This window comes from Stegodyphus dumicola, chromosome 2 (genome assembly GCF_044657685.1).
Source record: "Stegodyphus dumicola isolate Sdum_Otavi_A_Nest chromosome 2, ASM4465768v1".
In the NCBI taxonomy this organism is placed as follows: Eukaryota; Metazoa; Arthropoda; class Arachnida; order Araneae; family Eresidae; genus Stegodyphus; species Stegodyphus dumicola.
In genome coordinates, this window is record NC_140769.1 from 184,511,914 (window position 1) to 184,529,866 (window position 17,953).

At 33.4% G+C, this 17,953-nt stretch overlaps 1 protein-coding gene across 2 annotated transcripts in view; it reads right to left on the minus strand.

The window, feature by feature from the left end:
- Ctu2 (Cytosolic thiouridylase subunit 2) overlaps positions 1-17,953 on the minus strand; it is a 102,338-nt gene that overhangs the window by 76,320 nt on the left and 8,065 nt on the right. Inside the window, exons 2-3 of one of the 2 annotated variants that reach the window (XM_035353123.2) lie at positions 17,544-17,615; positions 2,063-2,201 (exon numbers count right to left, since the gene is read on the minus strand). In XM_035353123.2, the coding sequence (XP_035209014.1) occupies positions 2,063-2,201; positions 17,544-17,615 (211 nt within the window). The remainder of the gene's footprint in view (positions 1-2,062; positions 2,202-17,543; positions 17,616-17,953) is intronic. The other variant, XM_035353124.2, reaches the window with a different exon arrangement.

Here is a 17,953-nt window from a genome sequence, read left to right on the forward strand (position 1 = left end):
ATGTACACTAATAATAAATATGAAAGTCATTAATTTATTGTCTTAAATCTTAAAATATTGCTAAATAAAGCAAGTAAATATTCATCAAATTTTCATTTCTGACTGCATACTTGCCAACCTATCACACTCAAAAATCAGGAGATTTTTTACAATGTTAAAAAGACTTGTTAAATGATAAAAATATAGTTTTTAATAATGAATTAACTTTAAATAGTTACTAATTCTTAAATGCAAGCAACACAAAAATACCTTACACATAAAAACATTTATATTACTTGCATCGTTTAAGGGAGAGAGAAAAGACACTTTAATCAGTTTTCGTACAAATGTTATGATTCGTACAAATGTAATCTGCAATTAAGTAGTAAGTAGCAGATTTTGCTTTCGTTAAAAAAGAAACTTCATAATTTTGTTCATAGCAATCGCCACGTAGGCCTGCTTTCACTAATAAAAGTTTTTCTAATACGTCATCACTAATATTAGTTATGCAGGTGTTGGAACTGTTTCAATCTTTCCTTCCTTTTAGAACTACTTTCAAGATAATAATAAAAATCAACAATGTGTTCATCCACATTTATTGGTAAAGAAACTGCTCCTTTTTTAGCTGTTAAATTTAAGAGGTGACAGGTGTGCCTCATAATCTGCAAATCTGAATTTTCCTTTCTTAAGATGCCTGCAACAACAGTCAAGTCTATCATTACTGGTGCATTATCGGCACCAAGTGCTAAGAAAATTATCCAGAGGGACTGCATTTTCTTTTACTGCTTTAATAATTAGCTATGCTATATTAAAGCCTGTCAAATGTCCTTCTAAAGTGGGGACAGGAAGTAAACTTTCTGAAGACTGGATTAAAAAAAGAAACAACAATTGGATACAGTTTTGAATCAGTATTATTGCTTCCGTCCGTAAAGAGGCAGAACAGAGCTGTTTTAATGCAATCAATAACTGAAGATTTATTTTTCAAACCCATTTCTTTAACAATTGCACCTGTTTTGGTCCTTGCACTTGAGTATTTCTTAGCGATTTCACTACCGGGAAACATTTTTCTGAGCGTGATCCGATGCATTCAGTGGCAGGTTGTGCTCCAATAAAAAGGCAGAGAACAGATATTCTGCATTAATAACTTTTTGGTCCTTTGTCTCCGAAGAAAAATTTCATTTTTCTTTTTTTTCAAAACAACTCAAGTTGTCCTTGTGTTTTTGTGTACGCACATGTTTGAGAACATCCGCCTTCCACCACACGAAATCGAAAAATCGCATCGACAGACGGTACACATCGGAAATTTATTACATTTTCTTGAGGAAATAATGGAAGGAAAGTCAACTGTGTACAATTTTTGAAATGTACACCAGTATTTCACCTTTCTCGCAGACATAACTAAAGATGACATATTCTAAAACTAATTCCAGAAGGCACGTGTACTCAAACAACTCAGGACAAGGTAAATGAAATAACTAAAGAACATACAAATAACAGCCTTGAGCTTGCTTTGTGCTCATTGGCTGATATATGTCAGATGACACGCAGTGGAGCTCAAAGCCCATTAGAGAACTGGAGAACAACGTTTCTGGATACGTACACTCTCACTCACAAAGCAGAAATTCTCATCTGATTCACGAGGTTTTGTTTTAGATATAATCTAGATAAAATTCAATTGCTTTCAGACATCCAAAATCACTTTTTTTTTATTCATATAATGAAGTATTAAGCCAAGTTCCATAAAAATCGTGAGAAATTTTAAGAATAAGAAAAAGTCAGGAGAAATATATTGTAAATCGGGTTGGCGGGAGAGCAGTCAAAAATTGGGAATCTCCTGCCTAAATCAGGAGAGTTGGCAACTCTGTGACTGCTAATAAAGCAGTCAGAAATGAAAAACGCACACTTTATTCTTAGAATCACTGCATAATATATGAATAAAAGCAAAAATGCTGCAAGAATAAAAATAAGAAATTAAATATGAAAATCTATAAAGAAACACGATTTCATATTCAGTACTGGATTTATTAAAGTAAGGATTTAAATACTTAATCAATGAATTCTGTATATTTAAACTAAAAAGTACCTGATGAGTCAAGTTCAAGAGAGCAGTTGATTTCCGCCCACCTGAAAAAGCTATTAGAACTCTGTCTTCATGCTTTATCATTTTGGCTTTCCCAATTGTAGAACGAAACTTATGATTACAGTATTCAAAAAAACACCTCCTAAAATATATACATATTTAAAATTTATAAAACACAATTTATAATGCTTTATTGTAGCAATTAAGAAACAAGTCTTTAAAAAAAGGACAATGCATTACAAAACCTTAACATTTATAAATGTTAAGGTCTCATATGTATATAAATGTTAAGGTACAGTGCAGCTTAAAGACAGCTACACAGATGTATGTGTAACTTCTTCAACTACATAGATATAACATGGAAATTACATGCTTTAACATATCAAGCACCGTTTGTACCCAAATGCATACAACATACATTAGCCTAACAGGCCACTTGTATTAGTTTGGATATTCTGACAGATTTGGCCACATGTATCCTAAAGGAAATAAATTCTATGTATAACTGAATGAAGTAATGGTTTTAAGTGGCCCAATGGTTACGTAAAACTTTGTTAAACATAATAGAATCTTTTTGTCCATATGGGCCTTGCGTATCCAAAAGATAAACAATAATTATGGTCAAAAAAACAGATACAGTCAAAAGTCTTTAATCCGGACTCGTCGGGACTTCGGCGATTCCGGATTATCGGTTTTTCCGGATTATAGATCATCAATTTAAGTCTGGTAAGATGCATGCAGAAATTATAAAATTAAAAATATGAAACAGTAATTTATGAAATAAAGAGCAATTATGATCTAAAGGTTATCAAAATTTACAAAAAAAAAGCTTAATATTTATTTGTTTACTTTATTAAACATTTCTTTCAATGCACGCATGCGTAAAGCATACATTACGCATAGTCGAAATTAGAAAACTGCAACCAGAAAACTATTTGATGTGTATTCGTGATACTTATAATGACGAGAAATTTGATTTAAATCATATCAAATACGAAGTACGTTGAGATGAAATGCTACATTTAGTAAGGAATTATAAGCCGAATAAAATAAAAACATCTACCCTGAAGATAAGGATAGTACTGACAGATCAACTTCCAGTTCATTGAGGGTCGTGACATTCCACCCCCCTCCCCCCCCGCAGAGCAGCGCGAAATTGATAAACAGATTTCGGAATGGTTAGAGAAACAAAGGATATGCCTTTATCCATTTTTTGCAGCAATTCCACTTTTTGTTTGATGGACATCGAAACATGCTTTCGCTTTGTAGATCTTTTGGCAGCTCCAGAATCGGAAATTCTTTTTGACGTAATCGAAAGTTCAATCTTACTTTTATAAAATTGCTCTAACAGTCTGTGAAAAATAATAAGCCGGATCCAATTCAAAGATTAAGGAACAACACAATCTGCAACATTAACTGAAATAGATAATTAGATAATTTTAGCTCAGCTTATACTCTCTGTTATACATTAAACGTGCATGCGTAAACGTATTATGCGCATTTGCGCATGCGCAGAAAGGCTTTGAGGTCCGGGTTATAGATCATTCCGGATTATGGACGTCTGGATTAAAGACTTTTGACTGTATAAGTATAATATAATATTTTACAAGTATGTTACACAACATTAGGAAAAATTTATAATATATAAATAAAAAAAATAATAGTGGCAAAAACAATTTTTTTTTATATGGTGGAGCTCAATATGTTAGGTATTGCTCATAAAGGTAAATACAAACCTTAGGATTAAAAGCTTAAATTTTAAGCCTTCAATAGCAGCTATTAAATCTTAATCCTTCTAAAGTGGAAATTGTTAAAACAAAAATGTTATACGGCTGATAACTGAATCAATAATAACAGCTGAATTTGGAATTAAAAAAAGAATATCTCATCTATCTACCCGACAAATCATGGAACCATAAGGAATGGAGGGAACCATAAGAATTCCATCATCGATGTAAAAGAAAAACTGCTAAAGAATAATATCACATAAGGATTTAACAGCAAGTTTCATTGTCATGGAAAAAATTATATATAAGCAAGAAATTTGCTAAGTACATCCATTTGACAGCTAAAATAACAAGAAAAACCTAATTCCCCCCCTTTTAAATAAAAAATAAGCACAATCAATACCTTACACAGCACAATAATAACTCAAGAAGAACATGGACATTTAGCAATTCCTCCTTAACACATGAAGTAAATCATAAAGTTCCTCAAATCAACCTCGCCATCCTATCTCGTAATTTTGCTAAATCTCACAGTTAATTTACAACTGAATTCCCTAGCTTTCCGACTTGTACTTATATCCTGCAGCATGGTTGCTTAGGAAACTTCTGGAAAAATTAGTTACAGAGCTTCGAAAATGTGTCTTCACAAATCTTACAGAAAGTTGCTAAGTTAACAAGAAATCAATAAATGTCACAAACTCAGTGAAAAATTGTTTTCAAGGCTCCTTGAAAATAAAATTGGCTACATCTCACCATCTAATTGAGTTATTTTTACAATTCCAAAGTTGTTGCACTTGATATTAATCCAAAATTCCATGTGACAAACATTTAAATACAAGATATATGAACACAAATTAGAATTAAACAAAAATAAAACATAAAATTACCATTCTAAAAGCATTAAACAAATAAATGTATAAAACAATACAAAATACTACTACAATAACAAAAAAAAAGTACAATAAAAAAGGATTAACATATTTACAACAGCATATTACCTTAGAAAATGCTTTCTCCATTCTCAAATATTAAGGACAGGCATAGAAGTAACAAGCCATCTGTGACAATGTCCATATATAAGAAAGTTCAGAATATCCCATACTGCTCTTTCATTCAATTAACGATTGTAATAAAAAAAAAACAGAATCATTTTATTTAGCTTGCTAATATCTGAGATAGTCAGTGAGTTGTGCAAAAGCTACACCTTTCAGTTGTAGAAATATTTATCACTTATTGCTATTGCGAATGATGTAATATTTGCAAGCTACAACATGACTCTCCAGCTTACTGATATTATTATTATTATTTTAAGTTTCTTTTCATTTGAGAAGATATATCAACTATCAGAATGCTCAAATGGGTTTTTGCCTCACTAACAAACGTCCACATAATGTTATGAAGAGGAGTATACATCAGACTCAATTACAGTTCCCCTTCCATTAGAAAACCACTACGTTTTTGTATCCAAAATTAGCTGGTAAACTATTCTAAAGTATTTAATTCTAACAGTTCATCTAAAAATTTTGAAGTCCTCCCCGATGCAGGGTAAAAACTCCAATGTCAAATCAAGCAAAAGAATTAAATTAAACATTTTTTTACCAAATTTAAAACTGAAATATAAAATAGAAATAATAAAACGAGAACATGAAAATTTAAAGCTTACTGACAGGATGAAGAAGCAATCTGGTAGTGAAAAATATAAAGCAGATCCAAATAAAAAAAGTTTCAAATTTGAATAAAGTAAATAGGTACATTTTATCACATAACGTAAGATTAAAATTGAAAAAAAAAATGAAATTAAAATGTACAAATACAAAACCTACAAGAAATTAAACAAGAGTACTGCAATCAAACTACAAATTTCGAAACAAAGAACAGAAACATTAGATTCAAAAGACACTAAGAGTAGCCATTTGGGCTTCACTGGCAAAACAAATTGCTGATGGCGATATAGAAATCTCGTAAAAGGTGAATTCAATGCTTGTAAGATTCTTTTATAAAAGGAATGTGTAAAGAAAAGGAAGAAAAGAAACAAAGAAAAAGTAAAAAAAAAAAGGTAAAAAGTCTTCATGTCATAGGCTAATCATGATGACGGGAATATAGTAGGCCCTATGTTAATAACAGCAAAGTCAAGAAAAACATACAGAAATAGAAAAAATACATGAAAAAGAAAACTATAAAACATTCTAAAGCATCCTTCTTTATCCTTCTCTATTTAAGCTTTCAGATAAAAAATTCATACTATATAAATATACTATTATAAAAAAATTTACAGGGTTAAAATATTCCAAATTTAAATTTAGCAAAAAATGTCTAATTTAATTCATTTGCTTGATTTGACATTGGAATTTTGACTCTGCATTGGGGAGGACTTCTAAATTTTCAGATGAACTGTTATAATTAAATACTTTAGAATAATTCCTCTATCAATTTTGGATATAGAAATGCAGTGGTTTTCAAGTTGTAATTGAGTCTGATGTATCCTCCTCTTGATCAGATTATCAGATATCAGATTTGATAGAATTACTCTTTCTTTAATTCTTATTTTGCATATTTATGGGATATTTTGAAATATATTAGCATTGAATTTCACTTCTTTTGAGTCTGTGTAAAACTGGCTCTAAATTTCCTGCTTTTTGTCTATATAATGTACAGTCAAAAGTCGTTAATTCGGACACCCGTAATCCGGAATGATCTATAATCCGGACCTCAAAGCTAAAATCTTTCTGCGCATGCGCCGCATTGACGCATGCGCATAGGCGTTTTACTCGTGCGCCCAAGACATTTACGACTGCGCATATGCGTCTGCGCAAGTGCAGAATACGATTTCGCGTGCGCGTTTAATGTATAACGGACGGTATAAACTAAAATTATCTAATTATCTATTTCAGTTAATGTCGATGATTGCGTTGTTCCTTAATCTTCGAATTGGATCCGGCTTATTATTTTTTGCAGACTGTAAGAGCAATTTTCTAAAAGTAAGCTTGAACTTTTGATTATGTCAAATAGAATTTCCGATGCTGGAGCTCCCAAAGGATCTAGAAAACGAAAGTATGTTTCGATGTCCATCAAACAAAAAACGAATTGCTACAAAAAATGGATAAAGGCATATTCTTTGTTTATCTAACCGTTCCGAAATCTGTTTATCAATTTCACGCTGCTCTGCGCGGGGGGGGGGAAGACGTCCCGGCGCGCAATGAACTGGAAGTTGATTTGTCAACACTATCGTTATCTTCAGAGCAGATGTTTTTATTTTATTCGGCTTATAATTCCTTACTAAATGTAGTATTTAATTTCGATGTACTCCGTCTTTGATATGATTTAAATCAAATTCCTCGTCATTATAAATACCACGAATACAAATCGAATAGTTTTCTGGTTGCAAATTTCTAATTTCTAATTTCATCCGCGCGTTGAAAGAAATGTTTAATAAAGTAAACAAATAAATATTAGGCTTCTTTTTTTGGTAAATTTTGATACCCTTTAGATCATAATTGCTCATTATTTTATAAATTACGGTTTCATATTTTTAATTTTATAATTTCTGAATGCCATCTTACCAGATTTAAACTGATGATCCATAATCCGGAAAAATCGATAATCCGGAATCGCCGAAGTCCCGACGAGTCCGGATTAAAGACTTTTGACTGTAATATATACATGTAATATTTTGGCAGTCAGGCACATAAGTGAAGCATAGCTTGGCAATCTGGTCATATCAGAATTCTGGACATTGTTGTGGCTAAGTGTAAGGCGGTATCCAATTACGACACAGAAGGATTTAAATTTATAGCTCCATATCTTTATTCAATTCAAAAGGCAGATCATTATTCTTTACTAAATAAGATTAACTTTAAATTCACTGTGTCATAGTATTTGAACAAAAGGAGGCAGATGAGAGCAGCAGCATAGGTCTTAACAGCAGTAGAGGCAAAAAGTGGCCTCTGATGCATAATGGCGCAAGTTCTCTATTTATAGGAGCGGTTACATAATATGCTCGAATGTTCTCGAAAGTACTGGTCTAGGGAAAAGATCCTGAAATTGCGGAAAGTTAATTAGGGGTTGCTTGTTCACATAGAGCAAACCCATCTTATTTTTTATATTTTACATACATATGCACATATGCAGTTAAATCTGGATTTAAAGAATCACTTAAGAATAACAATACAACTCATTAAACTGATATTATTTATTCAATATAGAGAATATAGATATACAAAGAAATACTATAAAAACTATACTATTTTCATAACAGCACACAGAATCTCTTAATCAAATACGGTTTTAACAACAGATTGAATTTAAAAACAACTAATATATTAAAACATTATTGAGAAAAGGAATCAAATATGAGTCTCCACTTGTTTTAGAAGTTTATGTTTAAATTTCCAACATAAAATACTGCATCTCCAAATAGGAATTATTCTACAGCCTCTAAACCAGAACAGCATCGATGCTGAACCCACAGCTTATTTTGTTATCACCATATCAGTCAATAAATCAATGTGAATGTACTGGTTTTTGGAGGGTGATAATTAATTTGTTCTCATAAGTCCCAATTAAGTATATTTTTAACTACTTTTGGTGATTGTGTGCTTATTGCATGGTATAATTAAAGGAAATAAGAGTAGACATTTCAACTATAATAAATGAATATACAGTACAAAGTCCGTAATCCGGACTCGTCGGAAATTTGGAGATTCCGGATTATAGATCATCAATTTAAATCTGGTAAGATGGCATGCAGAAAGATTAGAATTAAAAATATGAAATCATAATTTATGAAATAAAAAGCAATTATGATCTAAAGGGTATCAAAATTTACAAAAAAAAAGGTTAATATTTATTTGTTTACTTTATTAAACATTTCTTTCAATGTAAGTTGTTTAAGTTGCTTCGTTTTTTGTGCTAATACTTTCTCTTTAATTCTCTCTTCTATAAACAGTCTCTCTTCTCTTGACGCGCATGCATAAATGTATTATGCGCATGTGCATAAAGTTTGTAGCTTTGAGGTCCTGATTATAGATTATTCTGGATTATGGACGTCCGGATTAAAGACTTTGTACTGTATTAAGTAATAAATTACAATCAAAAATACATTAAAAAACTGAGGTAGAGCTCGGAACACAGTTCATGACATCGCCACGTACAGTTTCCTTACAAGAAGTCCCGCATGACCACTGATGTTACTTCACTGCTCTGATTATGAACTGAATTTGATACATGGTGCCATGTCTTGAATAGAAGTTAAAGTATATGTGTGAACACCACAGTACCCCCCCCCCAAGTACCATTGGTATGTTATAAATACTTTTATTAAATTTAACTGCTCTTCCAGTTCTTTAGGCTGCTCTTTAACAGGACTTAAACCTTCTTCTGTGGGTAATGTCGATGGATAAGTTGTTGGATGAGACCATCAGAAATGCTTGTTTGAGACAATAGACTCCATTCACTGATTGTTTGCTGTTGCAGATGATGTTCAAATGTTTAGGTGCCCATTTGAAAACTCTGAATGGGCCATTGTACGAAGGTGTCAAAGGTGGCCTAATGGCATCATTACGCACGAATACATGAGAAGATGTTTCAAGTGCAGGATGTACAAAATAGCTTGGTTTGTTATGCGAGGATGCTAGGATTGGAGAGATATTACTCATAGTGTAAGCAGATGTTGAAGGAATGTTGAAGGATCGATGACTGGAGTGATTTCTGGATGAAAGAGTTCACCTGGCATATGGAGGGTTGCACCATATAGCATTTCGGCACAAGTACTACCAATGTCTTCTTTGAATATTGTACGAAGACCGAGCAAGACTAGAGGTAAGGCTTCTCTCCAATATGTGTTATTGTGACAGTTCAGAGCTTGATTAAGAGATCGGTAAAATCGTTCCACCATCCCATTTCTAGATGGATGGTATGATGTTGTTCGGATATGGCGAATGCCAAGAAGAGAGGTGAGGGATGAGAACAAGTGATATTGAAATTGTTGGCCTTGATCAGTAGTGATGGTAGTAGGCATGCTAAATCTTGAAATCCACTGGAAGATGAATATTCGAGCTACAGTTTCAGCAGAGATACTTTCAATAGGAATGGCTTCGGGCCAGCTTGTTTAACGGTAAATACAAGTGAGAAGGTAAGTGTAACCATTTGAAGGAGACAACGGGCCTACCAAATCTAAGTGCACATGATTGAAACGTCTTGCTGGAAGGTTAAATTGTTGAATGGGACTGTAAGTGTGACGGGATACTTTACACTGTTGGACATCTAATATATGAATTGGTCCATTCTGTGACATCCTGGTTTATTGCTGGCCAGACAAATCTGTCTGTGATCAGCTTTTTGGTGGTGCGGATTCCAGGATGTGCCAAATTGTGTAAGGCATTAAACACTTCACATCTAAAATTGACAGGAACATAGGGACACATTCTATTGTTCTCTATGTCACAGTAAATTTTAAGCGTTGGATCAACGTGCAGTGGTTGTAACTGAAGAAAGGTTTGTGGATTTGAGATTAGGTTCTCGAGTTCCTCGTCATGCAACTGAGCTTTTGCAATTTCAGAAAAATCTGGAGTGGTGAGGTTGATATTGTTTATCTGAGAGAATGCATCAGCAACACAATTATCAGTACCAGAGATATGTCTGATATCTGTACAAAACTGGGCAATAAAATCCAACTGTTGAAGCTGACAAGGAGAGCATAAGTCTGAGTTTTTCTGTAAAGCGAAGATTAACAGTCGATGATCAGTGAAAATGATAAAGTCATGTCCTTACAAATTGTGCCGGAAGTATTTAACAGCACAGTACACAACAAGCAACTCCCTGTCATATATGCTGTATTTCCTTTCTGCGGTGGTAGGTTTTCTGGAGAAGAATGCCATTGGAGAAAGTCCTTTAGTGGTATGGGCTTGAAGCACAGCTCCTATGGCTGTGTCAGATGTATCTACCATTATAGAGAGCTTACCATTAGGTTGTGATAAGAAAGTGTGGTTGCATTTGACAGATCATTTTTGCATTGCACGAATGCTGCAGATGCAGATTCAATCCCTAGGACAGATAGGACAGATCGTTGATCTCTTTTTTTTTTTTTTTTTTTTTTTTTTTTTTTTTCTGCTATTCTTTAGAAACTTATGCAGGCAGGCCTGTGTTTTTGCAGCATTTGGCAGGAAGCGCCGGTAGAAATTTAACATTGCTAGGAAACACTTCAGTTCAGAGATGGTTTTTGGCTGAGGTCAGTCATTAATTGCTGTTACTCTTTCAGGTAAAGGTTTTACTCCATTCTGAGTGATAAGACATTCAAGAAAGGAAACTAAGGGCTGACCAGGTACACATTTTGATGGATTTAGTTTTAGTCCATGCTCTTTAAGGTAAGTAAAAATCTAGTGCAGATGTTAGAAATGTTCTTCTGCATCTGTAGATGCAACCAGAATATTCTCAAAATAGGGGATGCAGAAATCAAGACCAAATAGCACTTGGTGTATGAATTGTTGAAATGTTTGGCCAGCATTGTGAAGGCCAAATGGCATGTACAAGTATTCAGAGACCAAATGGTGTAGTCACTGCAGTTTTGGGCACATCTTCAGCATACACTGGGATCTGATAATATGCCCTAGTAAGATCAAGGGTAGAAAATATGTGTTTTTGATGAAAGAGTTAGGTACAGTCTTGGATAAGTGGCATTGGATATCTATTATAGACTGTGATGGCATTAAGTTGACGGTAGTCTCCACAAGGCCGCCAGTCACCATTAGACATTTTGACCATGTGAAGTGGACTGGCCCAGGGGCTTTTAGATAGAAGAATAATTCCCTGTGCTAGCATGAATTCAAATTTTTTGCAAGCAGCCTTTAGCATCTCTGGAGAAAGGTGACGAGGCTTGGAGAATACAGGTGGGCTATGAGTTTCAATGTGATGATACACCTCTAGCTGATAAGTATGCTGCTCTGGTTGAGATGGATTTGAAATGTCAGGGAATTCTGCTAATAATTGATGAAACAGTGTGTCACCCAATACAACAGTTATGTTCTTAGGTACGCTTGATATGTGGATTAATTAAGTAATTATTCTTGACATCCACTAGAAGGTGAAACTGTGTCAAGAAATAAACGCCAATAATTGCTTGTGTGACATCTGCAATAATGAAAGGCCAGTTGAAAGTCCAGCACAAGTTCAAATCAAGCGTTAATAGTTTGGTGCTGTTAAGTTGCAATTTGGGTACCATTTGCTGCATACAGTACAAGTTTATTAAGTTGGTGAGCATTTGTTTTAGTTCTCATCCGGATTTCAGACTTTGTACTTTATCTGTTTTGTTACATCAGGATTTGACTTTATATGAATATATATACAAAAAAGGGCACTTATGTATTAATTTACTTATGTATTAATGCAACCACCCTGGTGCAATCTGGTGATTTTTAACAGATGAAAAGCTAAAAATTGCTTATCAGGTGCAAGGTGTTTTTTTGCAACTTTAAAAAACATTCCCAAACTATCGGTATTTATCATACGTAGGCAGACATTATTAGCATATCAAACAAAAACACATATTTAAAAATTTAAAAATACAACTTTCAATTATTAAATAAGGATTAAATAATATATTAAAAAATAAACTGCCATATTTTCCACAAAATCCTGCTCTAATTTTTAGTGCCATTCTTCTCTCCACGTACAAAGCGATCTATTTTCACTTAAAAAAATTCACAAATTCAGCATTGCGTACCAAATACATGTTAGCATTCTTTGCTTTACTGATTTTGCGGCAGAATACTGTATTCTTGCAGAAATTTTACAGCAGTTTTTCCTTCAGTGGCAAATTTCACAAGTGATATTTAAAATTTAAGCTGAAGGCAAAAATATCACGATTTCTCCATGGAAATTGTTAGAACTTGAAATCTAACAAAAAGAATATATATGAAAGGTGTTTTCGTATGCACTCTTTTGCTGAAGTGCTTGAAGAGTGTTTGCCAGATTTTGGCACATTTAGAAAACTTGGCAACTTCTACTAAGTTGCAAAAGTATGTAAGTACTCAAGAAAGAAATAAATATAATAAAACAGACAGAATATACATCAGCCAAAAGGAAGTAAACTATCTGACAAGCAGGCACAAATTACAGGCAATGCGAAGCAAAAACTTGAAAAGCAAACCTGAAACAAAAGTAATTTTTTAATATGAAAACCAAACTACAAAAACTTAAAAAATCTGAACGGATTCATATTTTAACGGTCACCCAAAACCACACTACTCTTTTAAAGTTTAATATGGTTTATATATAGAGATTGTCAGTAAGCTTTGGTGGAACATTTTATAGAACACTAGATAAATATACATTTAAACTAATATGGCACATTACATATCTTCTGTACATTTGAAAAGTGAAAAATATACAACATAATTCTATAAAATATTGAATTTCTTTAATTAGATATATCATGAATTACATGCATTTTTATATAAATCTATTAGATTAAAAAGTAAAATAATAATAATAATAATACTTTTATGAACTGTATCTACTGCTTTTAAATATCTCACTTTGGTAATCAGTTACACACAGATTAAATTTGAAAGACATTTTTCCAAATAGCTAAGGTGACCAGATGTCCCGATTTAGGCGGGACAGTCTGGATTTCAGACTTCATGTCCCGAGTTTCCTCACTTGTCCCGGCAGGATGCCTGTTTGTCCCGCCTTTCTGCAAAAGAAACTTAACATCATTTAACTCGAATTTTCTTGTAAATGCATTACAATGGAATGGTCTGACAAAAAATGTTGTTGGCTTCTGCGCAGACAATGCTAACATGAATTTTGGGGGATTAAAAAGAAGAGGTAGAAACAACATTTTTGCAATATTACAAGATGGCCTCGGGAGGAAACTGCTAGGTATTGGTTGTGCTGCTCATATCATCCACAACGCAATCCAAACAGCAGGAGATTACTTTCAAATTGATGTGGAAGCAGTTATATGAAAAATTATTATTATTTTTATATCTACACTGTTCATGTTGAATCATTCAAAGAATTTTACGACTTTACCTGTGTAGAGTACCAGCGCATTTTAGGATATGGGAAAACTAGATGGTTATCACTGATGCCTGCAGTAGAGAGAGTTTTAAAATTGTTTTCTGCACTGAAATCCTATTTTTTGTTGGAGGGGAAGTGCCTCACCCTAATCCGCAACTTTCTTTAGAATCCCTGTGCTGAATTGTGGCTCTATTTTGTATATAATATCGCTGTGGTGTTTCAAGCAGCAATTCTGCACATAGAACAGACTGTAACAGCATTGGAAATATCTTCTGAACTGGATGATTTAATACATAAATGCACTGAGTGAAGCGCAAAAAACTTTTTGCCAAATGAAGTATGTATGCTGATTACCCAATTAGAAGAGGAAGGATTGGCGAAAAAAAATGACATTATAAGAAAAATTGTAAATTTTTACGACAACTGTGATGGATATCTGAAAGAGAAGGCTGAGCAATTCGAAGATCCAAACGTAGTTGGGTTGCATTAAAGAAGCCACCGTCGTGGGAAAAGGTACAAGAGAGCGTGCAACGTTTTGGGTGGAAGATTCCAAAGGTTGACATCAATGATAACGAGTTATTTGACGAAGTAAGCTACATTAGGCGATTTACTTCACTGCAAAAGATTGCAGATTGGAATTGTCAGAAAACTAGTCTTGACTGTCGATGGGCTGAAATTTTTCGCCATTTCAAGGATAAAAACGTGCCATGTGAGCAAATCCAGAAAATTATGGAGTTTTTGTTGTGTCTTCCAGAGACAAACGTCGCCAGTGAAAGAGTTTTCTCATCTATGAATATCATATGGATGACTTGAAAGACACAGTTAAAACTTGAAACACTACAGCAACGTTAATAGTGACATGCAATTGTGAGTTTGACAGTTTGACAGTTCCTGTAGTTCCTGTGATGAAGTCTATGAAAGACTTCTACAAGAGCCAAAACTTCTTAGAAGCATTCATTCGTCAATGAAATAAGTCTACGGAGCAACTTCACAGGATGATCCTTCTAGGTCAGCAGCTGATGAGGAAGGCCCATCGTCCGCGTCGAATTAATACAATCGTGGCATCATGTGCTGGATGGACATGTTCAACCAGTTAAGGTAGGTAGGAAGATACAAACTTTTATTTCCCGACTGTTTTTTTTTTTTAAATTCTTTGTTCGCTTTTACTCTTACTGAAAGAGCATCAGAGTTGTCTCAGTCCAGATCCCAAAATCCATGACTGTTGACTTAATACAGTCAAATACCGAAAATCTGCCAACTCCTGAAATCCGCGTTGCCACGCAAAATATAAACATTCAGTTTATAGGTTCCGGAAACCACAACATTGAGTAAGAAATATTGAAGAAAAAATACTTACCAAATAATGACGTCATAATTAACGAATAATAATGAGTTATAACGGAAATACCAAATTATTGACATCATGATAAAAGTTTTTTCCCCCTCTAATCTGCATCCAGATAAAAAAGCAGACGATTCACTCAACTCTTCTTTTAAGATCACAATTCACGTTGTTGTATTTTCTGAGCTTTGTTATTTCACGATATTATCTGGATATTTTGTGGATAAATTAAGAATATTTAAAATTTCAACCCTTTTTAATACAATTACAGATAAGAAACACACTCAGGATTTTACTGCTTGCAAAGTTTAAAAACATCAACACATTGCATTGACGGTAATGCAAAAAGTGCAAATTCTGCAAAAGATGGAAGCAGGTGCTACTCTTCGGTTTATAGCAGAATTGTGTGGAATTGCAACACGATTGTGTATGATATACAGAAAAATAAAGAAAAGCTGTTGAAATTTTACAGCAACAGTGATTCTAACACCAGAATCCGAAACCGGAAATCTTTGCATGAGGTGAAATTGGCAAACCTCGATGCTGTATACAGTCAAAAGTCTTTAATCCGGACTCGTCGGGACTTTGGCAATTCCAGATTATCGATTTTTCTGGATTATAGATCATCAGTTTAAATCTCGTAAGATGGCATGCAGAAATTATAAAATAAAAAATACGAAACCGTAATTTATGAAATAAAGAACAATTATGATCTAAAGGGTATCAAAATTTACAAAAAAAAAAAAAAAAAAAAGCTTAATATTTATTTGTTTACTTTATTAAACATTTCTTTCTTTCAATGTAAGTTGTTTAAGTTGCTTCATTTTATTTGATAATACTTTCTCTTTAATTCTATAAACAGACATAATTTCTTGTTCAGTTACAAAGTTCCGCTGTTCAAGTCCTATAATTGCTGTGTCGAAAATACCGACTAACTTGTCAATCGAAATTCTTTCATTTTCAATAACCTCTGTGTCACTTTCTTCAGTATCGGAAGTGAATTATAATGACGAGGAATTTGATTTAAATCATATCAAAGACAGAGTACATCGAGATGAAATACTACATTTAGTAAGGAATTATAAACCGAATAAAATAAAAACATCTGCCCTGAAGATAAGGATAGTGCTGACAGATCAACTTCCAGTTCATTGTGCGCCCCGTCATCCCCCCCTGCAGAGCAGCGTGTAATTGATAAACAGATTTCGGAATGGTTAAAGAAACAAAGGATATGCCTTAAACCATTTTTTTGCAGCAATTTCACTTTTTGTTTGATGGACATCGAAACATACTTTCGCTTTGTAGATCCTTTGGCAGCTCCAGCATCAGAAATTCTATTTGACATAATCGAAAGTTCAAGCTTACTTTCATAAAATTGCTCTAACAGTCTGCAAAAAATAATAAGCCGGATCCAATTAGAAGATTAAGGAACAACGCAATCTGCAACATTAACTGAAATAGATAATTAGATAATTTTAGCTGAGCTTATACTGTCCGTTATACATTAAACACGCATGCATAAATGTATTATGCGCATGCGTAAAGGCCTATGCGCATGCGTGAACGTATTATGCGTTGATGCATGCGTAGAAAGTTTGTAGCTCTGAGGTCCGGATTATGGGTGTCCAGATTAATAACTTTTGACTGTACATACAATGAATAATATAATCAATTTATATATGTAACAATAATTTAATGCATATATGCAATAATGTATATAATAATTTAATTAAATATATCTAATACACCTTATTTATTTTGCACTCTGTGTCTGAATATTAGGATTTATCTTTTCTATCCTGAAATCCGCACAACCTCTGCGGATTTCTGGACTTCTACTGTAATTGATTCAGTCTGAGATATGGATAAATTCTATTTTTTTTCTTTCAATAGTACAGTCTGTTTAACACACATGCTAATTCGCAAATGATGAGTAATTCTTTACAGGACAATGTGACTTCACTAAAAATTTTGCACTCTGTATTTTCACTTTCAGAGGGGGCTTCCGCCCTCTCCCACCCTCCTCCCCTACCATCCAAATTTGGATCCCAGCATCCCGCTTTGCCCTCCGGAAAATCTGGTCACCTTAAAATAGCAACAGACTTGAAAGAAAAAAGAAACAATACAAAATCCTGTTTTGAGACAAACAGCCCTTTTGGGCTGACAAGCATAAAAAAAGCTGATAATTCCATTATCTTTTTCATGGAGTAGCTAAAAAAATACAAACACAGCTACATTTCTGAATTATGTCTTGATCAATTTAAAATGAAATTAATCATGTGAAACTCTTTTTTAAATGTCTATAAATTAAATATAAATTTACTATTATTTGATCAATTCTAACTTAACACACTAATCCTTTCTCTCTAAATGTATACACAAATTTATTTCAACTTACTTGCAGAACGGATCTTTCTTCTGCAAGAGTATAACAGACTTTTCTTTACACTTTTTACATTTCTGCAAAGATCTAAAAAAATGAAATTTAAATTTAACTGCAATCAACTATTAGGAATTTTTATGAAAAAATATTTTTGAATAAAAGGGATATGCCTTTTATTTCAAACTATTTGCAACTACAGTCAAAAGTCGTTAATCCGGACTCGTCGGGACTTTGGCGATTCCGGATTATCGATTTTTCCGGATTATAGATCATCAGTTTAAATCTCGTAAGATGGCATGCAGAAATTCTAAAATTAAAAATATGAAACCGTAATTTATGAAATAAAGAACAATTATAATCTAAAGGGTATCAAAATTTACAAAAAAAAAGCTTAATATTTATTTGTTTACTTTATTAAACATTTC